The 23,076-nt window shown below is 44.4% G+C and overlaps 1 protein-coding gene across 6 annotated transcripts; it reads left to right on the forward strand.

Moving 5' to 3' along the window:
- Positions 1–1,196: 1,196 nt before the first annotated feature.
- On the forward strand, positions 1,197–21,835 carry LOC121543421 (inosine-5'-monophosphate dehydrogenase 1b). Of its 6 annotated transcripts, XM_041853273.2 has the most exons (16): positions 5,881–6,122; positions 8,418–8,475; positions 8,830–8,928; positions 9,076–9,156; positions 13,906–13,954; positions 16,025–16,126; positions 16,337–16,411; positions 16,629–16,923; positions 17,209–17,408; positions 17,656–17,746; positions 17,956–18,051; positions 18,699–18,842; positions 19,447–19,591; positions 20,519–20,662; positions 20,763–20,846; positions 21,657–21,835. In XM_041853273.2, the coding sequence occupies exons 2-16, from the start codon at positions 8,456–8,458 to the stop codon at positions 21,676–21,678; spliced, it is 1,647 nt and encodes a 548-aa protein (XP_041709207.1). In that variant the 5' UTR covers positions 5,881–6,122; positions 8,418–8,455; the 3' UTR covers positions 21,679–21,835. The 6 variants fall into 6 exon arrangements, with proteins under 6 accessions (XP_041709205.1, XP_041709206.1, XP_045079328.1 ...); XM_041853271.2 differs by lacking the exons at positions 5,881–6,122; positions 8,418–8,475 and adding an exon at positions 1,197–2,180; XM_041853274.2 differs by lacking the exon at positions 8,418–8,475 and having other exon boundaries at positions 5,882–6,122.
- The last annotated feature ends 1,241 nt before the right edge of the window (positions 21,836–23,076 follow it).

Consider the following 23,076-nt stretch of genomic DNA (forward strand, 5'->3'; position numbering starts at 1 on the left):
TATCACATTGATAGCAGTGTGTGATTTCCACGAAAGATCAGAGTAACACGTGTGCAGATCTCATGTTAGGCTTGTGCTCCAGTGTTAACCTAGCTGTGAAAAGGGGATTGCGTGGAGAGGTTGACAGACGGGTTGACTGCTATGCTCTCCACGGGCAGCATAAGAGGATTTTCCGTCCTCGAGTCTGTACAACTGTCACAAACACCCAGTCACCTGTTCCTGATCCCATTCAGACACCGGGTCTAGAGGCTGAGAAAGGGGGGATAGGGAGATACCTCTTTCTCAGTGGTACCTATTTCTTTCACTTTCTCAGCCTCTTTCTCTGACATTGTTAAAAAAATAATAATAATACGAAAAGAAGAGCACATTTTAGAGATGTTTTCCCCATAGCAACTTTCAGTCCACATATAGGCCTACATGTATTCACTATGTGTGGCCCATGCCGGAATTGAACCCACAACTTTGGTTGTTGCTATAGCTAGCTCCATGCTCCAGTCAAATGAGCCTTATGTGCCTAAACATTATATTATGTAAGCTTGTAAAACACTGTCAGGAAGATGTTAAGAGTACAGGCCTCAAACTGTCCTATATAAAGGTATATCCATACACACATTGTTTTTGGGAGCAGAATGTTTTGTACTGTGCATATACTATAGATTGTACTGAACATTTGAGGTATATTTCAGGGGTTGTGTAAGAAGCTGTCACCCTTGTGTTAGCTATACTCTCTCCTGTGGTGCAGTGTGAGCACTGTGTACGTCCCTGATCCTGTCTGTGTACAAGGCAAGACAGGCATCCTCCTCAAGGACATACTTTGGTACTATTTCAAGCAGTTTGTGGAATTCTTGTATATTATTGTGGGTTTGTCCCACGGCCACACACACTACACACACACACACACACACACACACACACACACACACACACACACACACACACACACACACACACACACACACATTGGCGACAGTGCTAGTCCTTTTGAAGTGTGTTTAAGTGCCCTCTCTCCTTCCTGCATGTATCTCCTGCCCACTTTATTCTAATTCTCCAATCCTCTTTGTGAAAGTGACGTGTGCCACTGACAGAAAGCAGGGTTAAGCTGTACGCAGGGAGAGATTCATAGAGCACTCTACTGGACAAAAACACATTGAGTATCCCATTCTGCTTCTCCTCTATCCCTGCGGGCATTCTCTTTCTTTCTTTCTATCCATCTCTCCCTCCCTCTATTAGTCTGGGCCTTTTCTCTTTCTCTGCGTATCACTCCTCCCATTCCCACCACAATCTCCCTTCAGGTCAGTGGGTATTAGTTCTCTCACAGGGGCAAGGGGAACGTTGGGACGGCAACGACTCCACGACGACAAGCCTCTTTTGCATCATTTCCACGACAACGCCCTCTCGGCAGGAGCATTACCACGGCGACACCCTCTCCTGACACGCCTAGCGGACGCTGTGGGTTGGTTAGCAGGTGCACCCTGCGCAGAGACGGGGAGGGAGGGAGGAACATAACTATCTTCTTTCTGTCTCTCTCTCTCTCTCGCTCTCATATCTCTCTTTCTTTGTATCTGAGTATTTTTGTATCTGAGCTGGGATTCGACAACAAAGTTGACGGTCAAGTCAACACTGGAGCTATGAGACTAAGATAAGAATGTGCTGAACCAGAGAACGTGTTGTGTCTCTCACAAGTAGCTCTGTTTACAAACTCAGGTTCTCAGCTCGCTTGACTCATCTGGTTGGTTGGCTGAGAGCGTTCAAATTCTTTCTATTCTGTGGGAATCGTTTTGAGCTGGTTGGCCGGTCCGGGGACACCCAGTTACAACGTGACTTGAGTCCACTTGAGGGACGTCACCGACAGAAGGGTCAGAGGGCGACGGTGAGGTCAACGACCAGAGTGAGAGACTGGAGCAAGAAACGTTGGCAATTGGACCCAACATGGAGGGGTACGGCTACGAACACTTTGGGGTGGACGCAGAGCGGGACAGCCACCAGATGGACTACCGGAGGATCGTAGGGGACACTGAGCTACCCCGGCCCAGCTCCAACCCCAACTCCTCACCCCAAGACGGGGATCACCTCTTCCGCCTCAGCCCCCATGGGCATGGGCACGGACACGGGCATGGGCATGAGACAGCCGCCCAGCGATACAGCGCCACCCGCATCCAGGCTGGCTTTGGCCCCGAGAGGTGAGTCAGACAAAGACAGATTATATATGGTTACTAGAGTATTATTTAGTGAAATAAACTGCCATCCATTAGAAAAGAACAACATAAGAGTGAAGGGCCAGGCAAAGTAGATTTTTAACTGTGGACCTGACTTGTGCTGAAATAAACTAAAGAAAAAAAGGGAGTAAACCAGATTACATTTACATTTACATTTACGTCATTTAGCAGACGCTCTTATCCAGAGCGACTTGCAGTTAGTGAGTGCATACATTATATATATTTTTTATACCCCCCGTGGGAATCGAACCCACAATCCTGCTCTACCAACTGAGCTACATCCCTGCCGGCCATTCCCTCCCCTACCCTGGACGACGCTGGGCCAATTGTGCGCCGCCCCATGGGTCACCCGGTCGCGGCCGGCTACGACAGAGCCTGGATTCGAACCAGGATCTCTAGTGGCACAGCTAGCACTGGCACACACAAAGATATTCAATTTGTTTGGAGTGGACAAGATAACATTCTTCAACACAAAGCAATACACTGAGTGTACAAAACATTAGGAACACCTTCCTAATATTGAGTTGCACCCCCTTTTGCCCTCAGAACAGCCTCAATTCGTCGGGGCATGGACTCTACAAGGTGTCGAAAGCGTCCCACAGGGATGCTGGCCTACGTTGACTCCAATGCTTCCCACAATTCTGTCAAGTTGGCTGGATGTCCTTTGGGTGGTGGACCATTCTTTATACACACAGGAAACAGTTGAGCGTAAAAACCCAGCAGCGTTGCAGTTCTTGAGACACTCAAACCGGTGGCCTCGCACCTACTACCATACCCCGTTCAAAGGTGCTTAAATATTTTGTCTTGCCCATTCACCCTCTGAATTGCACTCATACATAATCAATGTCTCAATTGTCTCAAGGCTTGAAAATCCATCTTTAACCTGTCTCCTCCCCTTCATCTACACTGATTGAAGCAAATGAAATAGGTGACATCAATAAGGGATCATAGCTTTCACCTGGTCAGTCTATGTCATGGTAAGAGCAGGTGTTCCGAATGTTTTATACACTGTGTATATTTGACTTGTGGGGCATACAAGCTTTAGCATTAGTTCCTCCCACTTCTTTTGACTACTTTTCATAACTCTGCTTTCACCATGGTTAAAATATGTAAATACAGCCTATTGACTAGTATCAGTTTACACTGCCACATAGCCCTGTGTTTAGTCTGGCTTGCAAATAACAATGAAGTTAAATCTCCTTGTTAGCCCATAATGAAGCTCTAAGATGCCTGTGTCTTACTGTATATGGAAACATGGTTTATGGCGAGCCATTCCGAGGGCGGCCCCTAAACAAATTGAAAAGCTATGATTACTTACTCTGATGCCAAAACAACAGAAACTGCCTCTTGAGTCCTAAAGGCTATTTTCGGAGTGGCAGGTCCCACTTATGCTGTGCAGCTAGGGCAGCAGGTGGAGACCTTAAGGGGATCGGGTTTGAATCAATGCTTGAAATAGCCACTGGCTGGGTATAGAGGAATCTCTGACCCATATTGTGGATGACCCACATTTAACGCGATGAACTCACACACAGACACCGTACCCGCCAGATCACCTTGGTACTTGTCAAGGCTGGGAAGGTCCTCTGTGCTTTCCTTAGTACTGCAGGAGGGGCTCCTAGAATAGTGCCACATGGAGAATAGGCCAGGGGCCTATAGCTTGGGCCAGACTGAGCCCATATACAGTCCCATGATAAGTGTACATGGGGCGAATACAAATTCTGTCTTAATACAGGGTGGATCACTAGTCACCATTAAAAATGCATTCGGTTTTATTTGCTCTGAATATCTGTGTGTTGGTTTAGTGCACACAGTTACAACAGTCTCATGCCATTGCATGCACAGGATCAGGAGTGCATGGGTGTCACGATCGTCTTGAAGCGAAGTAGACCAATACGCAGCGTGTTGAGCGAACATGATTGACTTTATTACCGTCAGTGATAATAAGCACACTACACAAAACAATAAACGACTCGTGAAGTCCACGGTGACAAAGACCGACAAGGAACAAAAACCCACAAACACAAAGTGAAACACAGACAGTTAAATATGGCTCCCAATCAGAGACAACCAGCACACAGCTGACACTCGTTGCCTCTGATTGGGAGTCATACCGTCAAACATAGAAATAACCAACCTAGAACACCCAACAAAGAAACAGAACACATAGAATGAACACACCCTGGCTCAACATATAGAGTCCCAGAGCCAGGGTGTGACAATGGGTTAGAATTCCCCACTCTCCAGGAAACGTAAAGACGGTGTGAGAATGAAGAACAAAGCTTGCTTTATTGCGACATTGCTGGCGTGATGGCAGGTTGCAATTGTCTGTCAGTGACTACTGTCAGCCACTGATGGTGTTGACGGCTTGGTGACAAGAGCTGTGTGCTGTCCGTCCTCCTTTTACAAAAGTGTGTGTTTGTGAGGGAGTTCCACTTCATCTGTGTGTGTGCGTGTGTGCAAGAGAGAGAGAGAAGGTAGACTAGGAGTCTGAGTGTTTATTGAGTGTGTGTGTGTGTGTTTATGTTACTAATTTTGGCTAATGGAGGAAGCCCATTATCCCTTCCATCTAATCATAAACACTGGACTTTTCTCTTCAAAGCCTAGAAGTTTCAATCTGAGCTTTACAACGCTCCTCTTTGGCATGACTTTGCCCTTTAGCAAGATGGCTGCTAGTGTTATAGTGGAGAACGCTCCATTTCCCAACCCACAACCATCACAGAAATGGGCGAGTGGAACTGTTCGGTACGCAATGCTTGTAGATTCACAGGTCAACATACAATACAATAGGCATGTGAATTCAGTCTGATTTTCCCAAATCCGTCAGCTTGAACGCTAATGGTCTATTGGCTTTTCTGCTTTTACTATCTGAGTTTTAAACAGTCTGTTCTATATGTGAAAGTGAAAGTCTGAGACCATGATATATCAGATAAGAGGGATGGTATGAGGTTCAATTATGGTCAATGTGTAGCCTCACCTACTATAAATGTTTATAATGTTATCTAGGCTGCTTAAGGAGGTATGTAGCCTGGCTGGCTCTACTGGTCAGTTGAGATCAATCTAGACTAGAGAATGCCACTGTCAACCGGATAATTGGTTACTAATTTAGTAACTGGTTGCATGTGACTTGTAAATCTTACAGTGGTGCTGTTCAATTGAATGCCCCCAAACTTTGCACCTCACTGAAGCATCTGAGAATAGTTGATTTGTGAGTTTTGGAAAAATACAAAAGTCACAATACATTGATAAGTAGATAAGCATTATAAAAGTAGATTACTACACATTGAATGAAAGATTCTTGCTTGATCCTGATAATAGAAGCCCAAGGACTAATATTCCAAAAACAGATGGTAGGAGGCTTGGGCCTGCTGCCTATGTGGTTATTTGTGGGTTATAAAATGATAATATAAGGACATTGGGAGTGCCAGACTATAGTGCCAATTTCCCTGAATAGCCTAAATGCATGATTGTTTCCTCCAAAATATGTATGGTCTGCACTCTGCAGTGCAGATATTAGGTATATTACATAAATTACACTGACATAACAATCTCACAAACCTGCAAAGTCTGTGATTGAGTTGAGATTTTTACCCTCATGTTTTCTAATTCAATGAGAGCCCCACGTGGGAGGAGAGGGGATGTGACGCATCCATTTTCGATGCTTTTGCAAAAATATTCTTCTTCATAACGCGGATACACTGTAACAGCGACAGGCTATCAAATTTGGACCAGCCTCGCATCGTCACTTGAGTTTGTAGTAGGGAACTTGTAGGAAGGTAATTCATTTTGGGGTGGTTCCCTCCACGATAGAGACAGCACACTTTGCTTCCGCTCATTTTGGACTTGCTAGCTAGCTACAGCTGGAAAGTTCACATTTCCGAACATCTTCAACGTGGTCAGATTCAAGAGGTAGAAAACGGGTTGGAATAGATTTTTGGTTTCACATTTTCTTAACGTAACTAATATTAGGGAACTGTAAATACGACTAAGAGCGTGGTGAGGTGGCTAATGGCATATAATACAAATCATCTTCAGTAATGAGTTGAAACGTGTTAGCTAGCCGGCTACCGCTAGCTGACACATGCTCCTGCTGAATAGCGCACGCACTCTGATCATTTTGACCTGCGTTGCAAGGAATTAGATGGCTAATATATAGTGCAGCTATTATGACAAAATACATTGCAAACGATATCATGCTAAAGACAAATGATATGATGGATGGAAAACTATAAATACTTAGGCTGATTACAGTTGGCTAGATTCGTCATGAATAGTTAATATAGGCAGGTTTTATTCTCCCCGCATGTGTTGTGTGCTCGAGGCATTGTTAGGTGCTCAACCGTACAGTAGCCTGTTAGTAAGAGCTAGCTACGGTATTGGCAGGCATTACTCACCGCTGCCTTTCAGCAGCTATCCAGAACACTGTGTAGGTAGTCTGGATAAATATGTGCTCGAAGGAAATGTTTTTGCTTAACGTGTCATTGATTAACATGACATTACTTTTTAGCTCATAGTGTCGCTTGATGGGTGTTTTGTTTGCATGGACAGCCACCACAAGCAATAGAGAGAACGTTAGTGTGCTCACTTTTCCTGGTGTTTATCAAATCTTAGGTCACCCAGACAGTAAATTGTTTAAAAAAATAATATATATATATATATATATATATATATATATAAATCAAACACCGACATTTTTTTCAAGCAACGTGTTTTATTTAAACATGTAGCTAACGTTAGTGCTGCTGCTATTTTTGGCATGGATATTTACACAACAGTACATGAAAGGGTTAATTTCGTAAGGCTATATTTTGCCAGCATTCCCCCTCTAATAGAAAACATTCTTATAAATGTTAGTGGGTCATCCACATTTTGAAATCACATAGTCATTAGTACTCAGCGATTTGTGCTTTTGAGGTCGGTTCGGTTTCAGTTTGATTATAATTGTGTTTGTTTTCGATTTCGGGTTCGATAGTAAAAAAAATTATAAATGCATTCTGTGGGTTGAATGCTGTGTCACAGAATAACACGTTTAATACAATTCCCATGATGGTAGTGACTGCCGATTACTGCTTATCACTTATTAACCATAATTTATTCACATTACTTTAGTTACTTAAGTTTTGTATATTACATTTGTTTTATTTGATGACTTTATTATTTAATTCTAAGTCATCATCTCTATAGAGCTGCTGTCTGACAAAATCACTATTTTAGTAGTTCTTCAATGTAAACAAGGCATACTTTTATGACTGCTGAATACCAACTATCAATCAGTTAGATCATGTATTTTCAGTTAGAGATACACTATATATACAAAAGTATGTGGACACACCTTCAAATTAGTGGATTCAGATATTTCAGCCACACCCGTTGTTGACAGGTGTATAAAATCGAGCACACAGCCATGCAATCTCCATAGACAAACATTGGCAGTAGAATGGCCTTAATGAAGAGCTCAGTGACTTTCAACGTGGAACCTTCATAGGATGCCACCTTTCCAACAAGTCAGTTCGTCAAGTTTCTGCCCTGCTAAAGCTGCCCCGGTCAACTGTAAGTGCTGTTATTGTGAAGTGGAAACGTCTAGGAACAACAACGTCTCAGCCGTGAAATGGTAGGCCACACAAGCTCACAGAACGGGACTGCTGAAGTGCATAGCGAATAAAAATTGTCTGTCCTCGATACAACACTCCCTACCGAGTTCCAAACTGCCTCTGGAAGCAATGTCAGCACAAGAACTGTTCGTCATGGAGATTCATGAAATGGGTTTCCATGGCCGAGCAGCCGCACACAAGCCTAAGATCACCATGCGCAATGCTAAGTGTTGGCTGGAGTGGTGTAAAGCTTGCCGCCATTGGACTCTGGAGCAGTGGAAACATGTTTTCTGGAGTGATGAATCATGCTTCACCATCTGGCAGTCCGACTGACAAATCTGGATTTGGCAGATGCCAGGAGAAGGCTACCTGCCCGAATGCATAGTGCCAACTGTAAAGTTTGGTGGAGGAGGAATAATGGTCTGGGGCTGTTTTTCACGAGTGGAGGCTGTTATAGCAGCAAGGGAGGGGGGGGGGGCAACTCCATATTAATGCCCATGCTTTTGGAATGAGATGTTCGATGAGCAGGTGTCCACATACTTTTGGTCATGTAGTGTACTTCGTGAAGCAACTGCTCTCCTTTCAATCGCGTGTTCTTGTCTATTTTATGTAGCAGGCTAAAAGAAACACAGATGGACAAGTAGGCTTGCAATGGATTATGGTCATTATAGGTAATTACTACGTTTTCTGCGCTAAACTATGTAGAGTATTGGCCTGTTGGAAACTACAACTCCCTACTACATCACACAGTTCAGGCTTGATACGATTTATCTCTAGAGAAATTGCACATCGCATTGATATCACAGAAAAAAACCTGAACGTAATGCCTTGGTTAACAAACGAAAAATTACGGACATTTGGGTTAATCGCTCAGCACTAATAGTCATTCACAGGCGCAAAGCGTCGTCACCCTTTAACCTTTAATCTGTTTATGGCTAATTATATTTGAAAATGCATCGAATGTTACACTTGATGAAGCGATAGCTACAATCTAATGCCAGCTTGTCATCCTTTTCATTTGACAGCATGGCTGATTACCTGATCAGTGGTGGTACTGGCTATGTCCCAGAAGATGGACTCTCCGCACAACAGCTTTTCTCCGTCGGAGACGGTCTCACTTACAAGTAAGTTCAGTTCAACCACAATACAAATGCCAAATAGAACCGTGTTGTGCAAGTAAGCTCTCGAACTGTCCAAACCTAAGCGCAAGCGATGATGGAGGAGATGCGGGCGGCTCATTGTAATGACGGCCAACACGTTTTGAATCGCAGATCTGCTCAACAACAGTCTGTTGTCGCCGACGGTCAAACGGCAGAAGAGCTATGCTCTAAAGGCGACGGGTTGACTTACAAGTGAGTAAAACGGTTGACTTTTCAACCATTTTGACACTATATATACTATACTGTAAAATCCTCTTGTCTCTCCAAATGATGAGTTCATATAGGGGAAGCAAATGGTTGTCCCATAAAAATACCTTGTTAATGAATTTGGCCAAAGTAAACACCACAGTCGCCACCAATTGTATTATTTAATTGAGTTTTTAGCTGGCTGAGAAAAACACTGATCTAAATGGATGAATGAGTAGGACAGGGGTGGTGGGGGTTGATTGCTTAACCTGATCTGCACCATAGGGTGATATTTGCTTCCGGTAATGATATGACTGCATCTTTAACTGCTCCGAAGAATCATAGTGCATGAACTGCTATTTGATTCTTTGAGAGACTCAATCACTCTAATCTATCTAGTAATGAAATCTGACTGCACTCATATCCTAAGGCGATGCCCTTTCTTCATCTGCTCTACATAACTTTTGAAGATGAACTCATCACTCATTTCATATTGTCTTGAATATCCCTCAATTAACTTTCACTCTGTTTAAAACAAACTTGATTTCAACAAGCAAAGCATTGGGCTGCCCCAAGATGACAGACGGTCATATTGGTCATTGCATTGGTATGTTACCACAGCGAGCTACTTCACTAATTTCACCCCTTTGTCCAAGACTGTTGGCCAAAACCCTGTGCATCGTTTTGCTTCTTGAACATACTTCTGGCTAGAGGACTTGACAAAAACGACTTGTAACTGCTATAAAATGCTTCCAACGCCTACTTGTTAAAATAGAGTAACATTCACGTCCTTGTGTTGATGTTGTAGCCTATGACTTTTGACTATATATGGCTCTGTTCCAAATGGTACCCTGTGCCCTACATAGTGCATTACTTTTAACCATTGGGAATAGGGTGCCATTTTGTACAGAATCTATGTTACAGATTAAATGGATACCCTAGGGCCTCCTGAGTGGCGCAGCTGTCTAAGGCGTCACTACAGCCCCGGGTTTGATCCCAGGAGAACCATGAGACAGATCACAATTGGCCCAGCGTCGTCCTGGGTAAGGGAGGGTTTGGCCGGCCGGGATGTCCTTGTCCTGTCGTGCTCTGGCGACTCCTTGTGGTGGGCCGGGCGCCTGCAGGCTGACTTCGGTCATCAGTTGGACGGTGTTTCCTCCAGCACATTGGTGCGGCTGGCTTCCGGGTTAAGCAAGCAGTGTGTCAAGAAGCAGTGCGGCTTTGAAGGGTCGTGTTTCCAAGGACGCATGGCTCTCAACCTTCGCCTCTCCCGAGTCCGTAGGGGAGTTGCAGCGATGAGATGACTGTAACTACCAATTGGAAATCACGAAATTGGTGCAAGAAAAGGGGGTAAAAGCCCCCTCCCCCCCAAAAAATAAAAATTGTAAAAAATAAATAATTGTATGGATACCCTGTTCATTCTAAACTGGTTATACGCCGTCTGTGAGACAAACAATATTTTGACAACAAGCAGATACAACTCAACCATTTTGTTTCTTACAGTTTGGGAAGACCATGTTATTTTGTCTTATCCTGGGTAGGTGGTAGTTGGTTTTGATTGAATTGGGGCTTCATGTCATGGGCTAGTTTATGAGAACAGTTTTTAGCTTTATCTATCCATCCTCTTGAATCAATCAGGTTATAGGTGGTTAAGAGCGCTAAGCCAACCTTCAATGTGCCCTTGAGCAAGGCATTTAACCCTAATTGCTCCTGTAAGTTGTGCTGGATAAGCGCGTCTGCTAAATGTACTAAATGTTAGACTTATCAACATCCACACAATAAGGGTATTCACTATTTAGACTATGCATTTGAATGGAGAGTTAGTCCCAGTTCACAGGGGTTAATTGATTAGGCAATGTACGTGTGTGTGATACCGGAGCGTCACTCCTTAATGAAGCGCGTCCTGCTTGAAGGCAAGGCAGAGCACATGACTAGCCCGAGGTACTGTCATGTGAGCGTCTCGGAGGACGGCATTAGAGGAAGTGAGGATGCCCTCCTTAGCACCACATCTGGGCCCATATTACCTGTATCATACAGCTGTGTCTCCACCATGGCAACCTCAGACAAATGCCTCACAAACCTGGCAAACCAGGACGGTAGCGACAGTGTCTCAACCTCAATTAGACTTTCCCTATATCCTCGGCTCCTTTTTAACCATCTTAAAGGAGAAGGTCCAAAGTTACTCCTCTTGGACCTTCTTCTCCAATGTGTTTTGAGAAGGAGGCGAGGGAGCAGATGCAAGGAATCGAAGGCAAGATACATTGAGAAAGAGCCAGTGAGAATACATCTGGCTAAGGCCTACTGGCTGTGAGGTGTTTGCTCACCTGTTGCTGCTGTAATCTGGCAGGCTTACTGCTGGCTTGTCCACACCAAAACACCCTGGACCTGAATACACGCTCCCTTATGAAAGTGTTCGCCAGGGTGAGCTGAGATGTTCTGTCGGTGTCTCAAGGCCATTTCACCAAGCAGGATCAATATTCTTTCAGCAACTCAACATTTTCTAGTACAGCAGACGACTCTGCTGCATGACATTATCATATATTATCTCTGTCGTAAAGAATTAATGAATGCAGTCATTTTCTGTCAATGGCTTCATAGGATGATTCCATGATGATGTTGTCTTATGATCACAGCCACCTAATCATCATCTACTTCTAATTAGCCCCATTCAACCCACTCACCTCTCCAACACAATTCTCCCCCAGGACATTGCTGTAGAAGACAATGTATTTTCAATCCACTTACATGGCAAAGGGACGATAAATGAAAAGATTACAATCTTGACATGATTATGCATGTATAGTGCACTGCCTTTGCAGAAGTGTAGTCTAGAACAACATTATGTAGTCGTGTTATCCAGGCTTGTGTCAAAAATAATCTTGCATGAAATTAACACAAATCAAATCACACCCAGTATTACTAGGGCGTGCAACTTTTGGTGTTTTAATACAGAAATGTCATGCAATAGATACAGTACCAGTCAAAAGTTTGGACACACACCTGTCATCAAGGCAAAGGGTGGCTACTTTGAAGAATCTAAAATATATTTGGATTTGTTTAACACTTTTTTTGGTTACTACATGATTCCATATGTATTATTTCATTAGTTGTTACGTCTTCACTATTATTCTACAATGTAGAAAATAGTAAAAATTAAGAAAAACCCTGGAATGAGTTTTTGACTGGTACTCTATGTATACATTAATAGTATTAAAGACTAGATAGGTAGGTGCACTCTAAATCAGATCTACCCACTTTCTCTACTTAGTGGTTCAAGGGTCATAATAATACTGTCTAACTCAGGCAGTTTGTGGCTGTCTGCAGAACTGGTGTGGCCGAATGGCATCATGCGTTTGTCCACATTCGAATGCAAACCATATTCAAAGGTAGTCAGTGTTGTCTTTGGTATTTAAAACCCTAATGTTTCTCGCGTGCCAAGTCCAGCTCTAGTTAGTTATTCCCGAATGCCGTGTCTCTGTCGGAGATACCAGTATAAATAAAATGACCGCTTATCAACTGATCCAGTGACACTCTTTACCATTTGGCTCATGCTGGTAAGGGGTAGGTCTGGCTAGAGAGAGCTGATCCAGAATCAGCAGAGGTTTGTGGTTGCCTTAAATGCTGGCAGATGTTTTCCCCTCCGCCTCCGTGTCCCTGACTGTGTTGATGTTTGTGAGGTGTCTGGAGGGTGCAGGCGCACCCCTCCCTGTCCCATTTGGTGGACTTATTTTAGGCCCGATCTTCTCACCCACACAGGCGGAGGAGACAGGAGAATGGTCTCCACGGATGATAAAGAACAGGGGGCCGTTCTCGCTCTCTTTTAGTTTTGTGCTCGCTCGCTACTCCCGTTCTATCTGACTTAGAGCTGTTCTCCTGCATCTTATTCTGGTTTTCACTTTTCCCCCATCTCTCTCTGTCACAGACAAAGACTCACTTATTCGTCTCTCTCCAGTCTGTGTTTTCACACTCATCTGCCAAACCACCAGATCCACCCATCTGTGAAAAACACCCATCATCCTCCTCTCTCTCCGTCTGTCTCGTTCGCTCTCTCCCGCTCCCTCTCTGCCAGTCATTGTGTCCATTCAGTCTAAGAAAGGAAGTTAAACCCCAGATGCTTTTGCAAAGTACTGGACTGTTAGGGTGAGACGGTGTTTCTTTTTTTTTAGACTAGAGTACAAGGCAAAGAGAAGGGGCATCTTGGTCAGACATCACTAGAGGGCCAATTTATGAACATAAATTATTTTACCATTGAAACACTCATTCAAAAAAACATATGCCTTGTTTGATACCACAAAGGAATGGATACCGACATTTCTCTTAGTTCTTAAAGCAAACTGACTTGTAGTTTTAGTTTGATTCAAATTTCCATCACAGGCAACTTTCGGCGCAGACTCCTCAACCATTGCGAGAACTAGTTTTCCCTATATCGTTACCAGGCTCGGTCGAAGTGGCAGTTCGAGGGGCTGATTGGCATATATTCCCTTTTTGGCTTTCAACACTTCCTGCTTTGGACCCAACTCCAACATGGTGGAGGTGCTTGTAAACGTTGAAATTGGGTGGAAAAAAGGGCGCGGGATATGGGCCTTTTTATTTAAAAAACGTATAGGCCACTTCTGACCCACTGTCACTAGTTGGCTGGCAGTTGCATTGCACTGCACTATGGGTCTTGTAGTCCTCTTGTCTTAAGCCATCTTTCTTTAGCCATGACAATGTGTGAACCTTGACCCCTGACCTCTTGTTCTGTCTGTCTTTCAGCGACTTCCTGATTCTGCCGGGCTTCATTGATTTTACCTCAGACGAAGTGGTGAGTAGTCCTCTCTTCTCCTCTATGACTATCATACATTCCAGAAAGCTAAGACAATTCAATGTGGGTTTTGAGCGACAGACTACACTTCGACCTACCTTCAGCCTACTGTTCTGTTCATGGGCTCAATTCCATTTTGTTCTGAGACCCTCTTCCCTAGCCCATTCCTCTTTAGTGTTTGCCTATAGAGTAATGGGTAGGTGCAAGCCATATGATGAAGGCTGCTCTTAGCCTGTTGGAGAACTGGATAGTGAACACCAATCTGGTTCTTCCAGATCTCTGAACACTACAGGTATAATGACTAGGGGTCAAAATGGAAGTCCCTTAGACTCTTGCACCAAGTGAGAGCAGTAAAGCTTCCAACTCATTCCTTACTATTTCAGCAGACACTCCTTGCCAGAGCCACTTCTGAAACCAAAGCCTTTTTACAGTACCCTGTGTCCACACAGATGCACAAACAACCCTCTGCATTCAAAGCCAAAACCTAATTCTGTAATTGCAGCTTTTCCTAAAATATTTTTTGCTCTCAGCTTCCTTCGTCATCCCTAACCTCCTAGCCACCCTATTTTTACCAAGATGGCCTCCCACGCCTGGTCTCTCTCTGTCTGTGTTTATGGTTGTGCCTGGTTGGTTGGTTGCTCACTCTTCTCTCTCAGGGGATGATGTGAGCGTTAATCTCAGGCTTTATGTGAAATCCCCCTGCCCTTCTCGCTCGTCCATCAGGGGTTTTTAATCTAATTGACATCTTTAATCTCCTGTTTTTTCAAATAAAATCCAGACTAGAACACAGCTCTTGTTGCTGTGGAAGGCGCCTGTCTGCGTTGTTGCCGTGGCGTTGTGGGTTGTCTCCATAGGGTTGTAGCCTGGCCTATTTTCTTGACGGTTAGGAAGCGGATTCACACTGATAACTTGGACGAGCCTGTGTTTGCCTCAGTCTCAACTGAATACAGTCAAAGTTCATGCAATAATGTTTGTTCAGACTGTAGTCTAAACTAGATTTATCCCCCTCCCATCTGCACAGGGATGTTTTATAAGTTTGAGGTGGGCCTCCATTTGGTGTTGCAATGGGGAAATTATTCAAATAAAATGTTTGGAAATTATTGCTGGTCACACCATGTGCAGAGGTGGTCTCTCAATTTTAAAGGTTAGCCCTTTGTAGAATTTGGCAGGGTAGTGCAGTTGAGCTGCCAAAGTGTCCAGTCATTTCAGAAACACAACAGTCAGTCTCGGTACGATATAGCAGTTTACATTTGTCACAGATATGGGAGGAAAGCTCTTGACATGGTAACATGCCTGCTCTGGGTTTCTCATGGGGGAGGAATACCATGTTTTCCCTCCCAGCTGTGACGAACGTGGAGGTGGCCTTTTTGTGTTTTGGGAATCTGTATTGAGTGAATCTGATAAAGCTGGGAGTTTCTGGGATAGTGGGATTCTTTTATTTTTTATCTGAGAGAAGGGAACTTTCCCAGTGTGTTGGCACATAGTTTCTAACAAGGTCACGGCCTGATTGTGCAAAAACGTCTCCAGAAAGACTTGGGTCCCTTCAGTCACATGCATCAGTTTAGTCAAAACAACATCTGTCTTGTCTGTTTGATGACAGATAAAATGGAGCACCTGATTTTTTACGTTTAGGCCAGACAGCGATGTCTGCTTTCCAGTTGTTTGATTGTTTACTTGCTGTTGCCACTCTCGTCTGAGACCTTGAGACTTTGAGACTCATCGTACAGTCAGTCATTGAAAGCATGCTTGGACCAAAAGCTGTAATTTTCCAGACCACATTAGACAAACGGGTTTGTTGGTGCATTTCTGCCCCCTAGTGGACAACTGCGAAAGCAACCTTTACCATTACAAGCAATGCTGTCCAAGGTTCTCTTTTCTTCATGAAGTAAATTACCTACACTCTGTATTAGAAATGAAATGATATTGAGTATATTTCCTCAGTGTGGACATTTACACTCACTGCAACACTCTAATATTATCTAGTGTGCTGGTTGCATTTTGAATGACTTATTTATTTCCTGAACATTTAGTGGGTTATTGAGCCAAGATGTCCTCCTTCCTCTCTCCCAGGACCTGACCTCTGCTCTGACCAGGAAGATCACCCTGAAGACACCTCTCATCTCCTCCCCCATGGACACAGTCACAGAGTCATCTATGGCCATCGCCATGGCGGTAAGAACTTGCCGCCTGACACACGAGCCAGTAAAAAAATAAATGTATATAATAAGTAAAAAGTGTCCACTAAGCTAGAAATGATTGTGCGCTTTCCACATCAGTCACATCCAAAGTGTGTTTTGTTGCTGGGGGAAAAAAGTACCATAAACAGTATTGCGGCTCCCAAAAGTGATTTCTACTTGTCGGGGTGTTTTTTAATGCCTTTAGCTCATGGGAGGCATCGGCCTCATCCACCACAACTGCACTCCTGAATTCCAAGCCAATGAGGTCCGCAAGGTTAAGGTAAGACCCCGTAAACACCTATGAAAACATTCTGCCTACTTAATATTTACCTTTTATGGTCTGTCAAGTCATATACCTTTGTAGTTAACCGCATATAGTCATGTATTTACTTGCATAATTTTAAGTTGATTGGTATTAATTGATTTATCAGCTATTGGGTTGCAGTGCACCTATGCCCGTGATAGTGTATTAACCAGTATATTTGTTTTTTGTCCAGAGGTTTGAGCAGGGCTTTATCACAGACCCTCTTGTGTTGAGCCCGCGTCACACGGTGGGGGACGTGTTCGAGGCCAAGACACGCCACGGCTTCTCTGGCATCCCCGTCACCGAGACTGGCAAGATGGGCAGCAAGCTGGTGGGCATCGTCACCTCCAGAGACATCGACTTCCTCTCCGAGAAGGACCACAGCCGACCGCTGGAGGAGGCCATGACTAAGAGGGAGGAGCTAGTGGTGGCCCCAGCCGGTGTCACCCTGAAAGAGGCTAACGACATTCTACAGCGGAGCAAGAAAGGTGAGCCGGTCGGTACAGTCCGTCTAGGAGTCTATTGTCGCCTGTTTTCTGGTACAGTGTTCTATTGTATAATCCTCTACTTATTATTGATTTGATGTTCTTTGGTTTGCTGTACAAGGTCATTCATGAAACCACCTGTTTGAGGTTATGTGGCAGAATGACTTGGTCACCTGCTTTGGTTTGCTGTACAATGTCATTTATGAAACCACCTGTTTGAGGTTATGTGGCAGAATTACTTGGTCACCTTTAACAAAGTCTCTTTCTCCACCCCTCTCCTCCCACCAGGCAAGCTGCCCATCGTGAACGACAGTGATGAGCTGGTGGCCATCATCGCCAGAACAGACCTGAAGAAGAACAGGGATTACCCCCTGGCCTCTAAAGACTCTCGCAAACAGCTGCTGTGCGGAGCCGCCATTGGCACCAGGGACGACGACAAGTACAGACTGGACCTGCTGATGCAGGCTGGGGTCGACGTGGTCGTACTGGTGGGTTCGGGGTTTGAGGTTGGGGTACGGTTGGGGTTATGGTTAGGATGCAGATGGGGTTTAGGTTGGGATCCGGTTGTGGTTATGGTTGGGGTAGGTGGGAGGGTTGGGTTAGGGGTTGACCTGTTCATGCAGTTTAGGTGGACATGGTGGTTAGGGGTCGCGGTTATGGTCGAGTTATGGTTGGGTTACAGTTCCATGGTACTGCAGTGCAGACATTAATTGTTTTCTCTCTCTGTTTCTGCAGGATTCCTCACAGGGCAACTCTGTGTATCAGGTCAACATGATCAACTACATCAAACAGAAGTACAGCGAGCTGCAGGTGGTGGGAGGGAACGGTGAGAGAGTGTGGAGCGCTGGGAAAGGATTTATCACTATATGGCAATTCCACCCATCCAGTTGTTGTAGATCTTTGAGGGGCTATCAAGATCAGTCTTGGGAAATGTTGTTTATTCAATTGAACGTCTGTGGAAAAATACAGTAGACACTTACACGCTACACCTTTCTTTTCCTGCATCCTGATGAAGTTGTGTGTTGTCTCTTGTAGTGGTGACGGCAGCTCAGGCCAAGAACCTGATCGATGCAGGAGTGGATGCTCTGAGAGTGGGCATGGGCTGTGGCTCCATCTGCATCACCCAGGAAGGTAGTGACCCCACCTCCACACCCTGATACTATCAATGTTACAGGATCAATTCCAATCTGAATGCAAGAGAGGATTGTTGGTGGATTTGATCTGAATCCACTTGCAGAATTGACTGAGTTGAAGTGGAATTGACCCAACCCTGAATGTTACACCTTGAGTGCAATGTGCGATTGGAATTGTAGTATTGCGACTAAATGTAGTGATATTAAATAGAAATGTGAAAATATGCATAGGATTCCATCTACCCATAGTAGCTGGCTTTGGATCAGTTCTAATTTAAGGTCAACCACTGAAGCTACACAGCAAAACAGGAGACAGATCAGAGCAGCGAGTAACTAACCAAGATGCTACACTGGTTGCTAGTCTGTGTTGTCATGGTGATTTATGAACGCTCTGCTCTCAGTTACCATGGCGATGACTTTCTCCACAGCATTAAGTTCAGAAAATGATGGCAAGCGTTTTAAAACGCAATACAAACATACTTATTGGAAGAACTTAGACATATTCAATGATTACATTTTTTAAGTGAACACATCGATTCTGATAATACTACTTCCGTAAAAAATCCATCCATCGTGCACAACCGAACATCGCCTGACTACACCTGTCATATGATATGATGCATTTCCTGTCTCCGTCTCCCGTAGTGATGGCGTGCGGGCGGCCTCAGGGCACCTCTGTGTATAAGGTGGCAGAGTATGCTAGACGTTTCGGCGTGCCAGTCATCGCCGACGGGGGCATTCAGACCGTGGGCCACGTGGTCAAGGCTCTCTCACTCGGGGCATCGACAGGTACCTTTCATTCACTTATTAATTAATTCACTCTTTCATAGTCATTCATTCTCTTTCATTTTCATGCATACATTGTCATTCACGCTTCCATTGTCATGTATTCATTCACTCACTCACTCATTCATTCATTAACTTACTCCTTCATTCACCCCTTTATAACATGCAGTAGATCAATGTGGTTCATTTCATAGGCTAGCATAGGTCTATATCAGGGCTGTTCATCTCCGGTCCTGGAGGGTCCAAACACTTCTGGTTTTCATCCTCTCCTTCTAATCAGGGACTAATTCAGACCTGGGACACCAGGTGAGTGCAATTAACTACCAGGTAGAAACACAAACCAGAAGTGTTTCAGCCCTCCAGGACCAGAATTGAACAGCCCTGGTCTATAGTCTTACAGTATCTTGATAATGTCTTTACATTAGTTTTCTGCTCAGCACTGTTGATCTCATGTCTATTCCTCTTAATTCATTCATAGCTGATTTCTGGTAATCAAAGCTAATGTGAAGCTATCGATGTAACAAAACACTAGCTGTACCGAGAATTAGTTGGAGAAATGCTTACCAACCAATGACCTTGAGTTATGACCTGTTCCGCCCCTCCCCAGTGATGATGGGCTCATTGCTAGCGGCGACCACGGAGACTCCGGGGGAGTACTTCTTCTCGGACGGCGTGCGGCTGAAGAAGTACCGGGGGATGGGTTCTCTGGACGCCATGGAGAAGAGCACCAGCAGCCAGAAACGCTACTTCAGGTAGGGAGGATATCACACACTAGTGCTGCATCCCAAATGGCACCCTATTCCCTGGCCTAATATAGTGCACTGCTTCTGACCAGGAGCCATAGGGAATAGGGTGCCATTTGGGGTGTAGACTAACTCTTGATCAAACACGACTAGAATTCATAGGAGGGTTGAAATTAAGACCAGGTAATCTGGGTTATTTCACATCAACAATTGTTGTTAATCGCTGATTAATCAAATTCATATTTTGTTGATGTTCGAGTCTGATTTATATACATGTATTCATTGGTTTGTCCTTAATTCAGACGGTTCACAATGTGATACAATATATGTCATATGTAAGGGATTTTCCCAAAACAAATGATGCCAACTTTCCTGGGTTTAAGCTGTCTGACTGCTCTCAGTGCTCTGGTTGGAGAATTTTCCTGTCCCATCAGCAGTGTCTAAACTGTCTCTGTGTTCCGTCTGGCTGATTCCACAGCAGGGTCTATCCAGTCTCCTCTGTGTTCTGACTGGCTGATTCCACAGCAGGGTCTAACCAGTCTCCTCTGTGTTCCGTCTGGCTGATTCCACAGCAGTGTCTAACCCCTCTCCTCTGTGTTCCGTCTGGCTGATTCCACAGCAGTGTCTAACCCATCTCCTCTGTGTTCCGTCTGGCTGATTCCACAGCCGTGTCTAACCCCTCTCCTCTGTGTTCCGTCTGGCTGATTCCACAGCAGTGTCTAACCCATCTCCTCTGTGTTCCGTCTGGCTGATTCCACAGCAGTGTCTAACCCCTCTCCTCTGTGTTCCGTCTGGCTGATTCCACAGTAGTGTCTAACCCATCTCCTCTGTGTTCCGTCTGGCTGATTCCACAGCAGTGTCTAACCAGTCTGTGTTCTGACTGGCTGATTCCATAGCAGTGACTAACCCGTCTGTTCTGACTGGCTGATTCCACAGTGAAGGGGACAAGGTGAAGGTGGCTCAGGGTGTGTCCGGCTCCGTCCAGGACAAGGGCTCCATCCATAAGTTTATCCCCTACCTGATCGCTGGCATCCAACATGGCTGCCAGGACATCGGCGCCAAGAGTCTCACTGTTCTACGGTGAGTTGTGTGTGTGTGTGTGTGAGCGAGAGGGAGGTGAGGACAAGAGGGGACCAGTGTGTGTGTGAGTGATCTCTGATAGTAATGTGTGTTTCCACAGCTCCATGATGTACTCTGGAGAGCTGAAGTTTGAGAAGAGGACCACGTCCGCTCAGGTGGAAGGAGGAGTCCATGGGCTTCACTCGTAAGTTGGACTCACTCTCTCTCTCACACACACACACACACAGTGTGTGTAACAGTAGTAGATAGTCATGACTTTTCTGTGACTGATAGTGCTGAAACTCTTTCTTAGACATCAGTGTCTTTCTTTCTTTGTCTTTCACCATAGATATTCTTTGGTTCCATGTAAGTACATGTACATAGAACTGTGAAGTGAAGGGGTGTGGCCTAGTGGAGGGCCCCACATCCCCATTTGCATGTAGCACAATTGTCCACTTGTTTCAAAATGAATGGCAAAGTTTGATATTTTTGATTAAATTATCCAGGTGGGAAATGTAAATCTTACCTTTTAGATAAGTGCTTCCCATCTTGATGTTTGAATCTGGCAACTAGCCTATAAGGACGTCTAATATGGCGATGTGACGTTCCCTTTCAGATTATTACCTTGTTAGTGGGAGGAGGGGTGCTCGCCATTACGCAGTTCATCTTTGAATGGGGATGGACTATGGGAAGCTTTGTTAGTGTCCACTAGACTCCTTCCCTCCTCTCCTTCCCCAGTTATCCATAGGGCAGATAAGCCTGTAATAAATATACTGGCAGATGATAGGGGATTGAATGGGATTTGTCAATCTTTGTTTTATAATTGAATCAGTATGACATTGCTTAGACAGATTGATAGCTGACGTAATAGGAAAGGGTAATTGATAAGTTCTATCCAGTTGTTTTAGAGCAGGTAATAGGAATTGTTTCGTGTGGTCGATATATTGTTGATTTATCATTGATCACTGATAGATGGTATCATTTATTGTGTTTTTACGATGCCCTTTCTCTGCAGTTACGAGAAACGACTTTACTGATGGAGGGGCCAGAAAGAAGCGGACTAGGGCCGCCCCCGACGTCCCCACCCCCGTTGTGACCAAACGTAACCACCACATCTGACACCCACCTCATCACTCACCCTGCCGAAACCCCACACACCCCACGGGAGAGGTCTGGGGGTGAACACCTGCAAAACGAACACGATCACCTGGGAAACATGGGATTTTGCACTTACGAAGCGGAACATCAGGGTTTTCACCGTAACCCCCTCGACCCAGAATACCGGGCCCCTTGGCGTGTGTTTGTGAGCTTGTTGAAGGAAGTATGTGAATGTCTGTGTGTGTGTGCGTGGGTGGGGACAAACTCAGTGAAGAAGGCGATGTTGTGCTACCCGTTTTCCTCTTCCTGGTGAAACTGAGAGAGCCATGCTGACACCCCTTTCTATTCTCTGGGATCTGCTCTTACCTGCACCTCCACATCAGAAGCCTCAAACATCCAAATCAAACTGTATGTGGAAAAAACACTTGTCTTGCTACTATGTGTGCAAGTGTATTGTGGCAATCCTCCTTTATCTATGTAGTTAGTTCTGTTTAAGCATAAAGATGTTAACTGCTTTGAGAAAAGTATATTGTTCTGTTAAATTTGTGACTGTGATTCAACCGACAGACTCATTGGCTGGGACTATATACTAGGTGACGTTCCCTCGCTGTAGTGGCCATATCATACCCCCTAAGTCGACGTGAACCAATAAACTAGTGGCCCATCACAATGCTTCTAGTGTGTTGAGAGCACGGTTGGGACCAAAAGCTAGGAATGTTTTTAAAACCACAGTGTAGGTCAACGATAGGTAATACAATAATCTTTTAGACTGGAATAAAACGAGTTTAGAGATAATTGTTTGATTAAAAGCTGTAGAGCAGGGTTCCCCAACTGGCAGCCCGCAGGTCAAATGGTTTTATTTGGCCCCCCAATTTAAAATCAATAAATAATAGTAATAATTTTTCATTGTTGGACAAAATAGTGTAAAAACACCAGGAAATCAGAACCAAGTGATTTTAATTTTGGAAATCTGTTCCCAAGTATTCCCATGCATAATAGAGAGACGTGATCGTATACAAATGTAAGCAAGGTTTGAAATTATTATGTTTAAGTCAGATATTATATCGGTTTGGGCTTCTTGCGGTCAATTTGCAGTCTACAAATTATTTGTAATTATGTTCCGGTCCCCCGACCATCCACTGAAGAAAGAAATCGGCCTGCGGCTGAAGCTAGTTGATGTTCCCTGCTGTAGAGACTTCTGGTTGCTCCAACGAGCATGAAGGGTTTTGATATGCATGCTTTTTTTGTTTTTTAAAGCCTCAACACGGCTGTATTTATACTCTTCTAATTACGTACATACTGCCAAGTCTGTCTGTGACACTCTTTGTTATTAATAT

Source organism: Coregonus clupeaformis, chromosome 11, assembly GCF_020615455.1.
Source record: "Coregonus clupeaformis isolate EN_2021a chromosome 11, ASM2061545v1, whole genome shotgun sequence".
Lineage (NCBI taxonomy): Eukaryota > Metazoa > Chordata > Actinopteri > Salmoniformes > Salmonidae > Coregonus > Coregonus clupeaformis.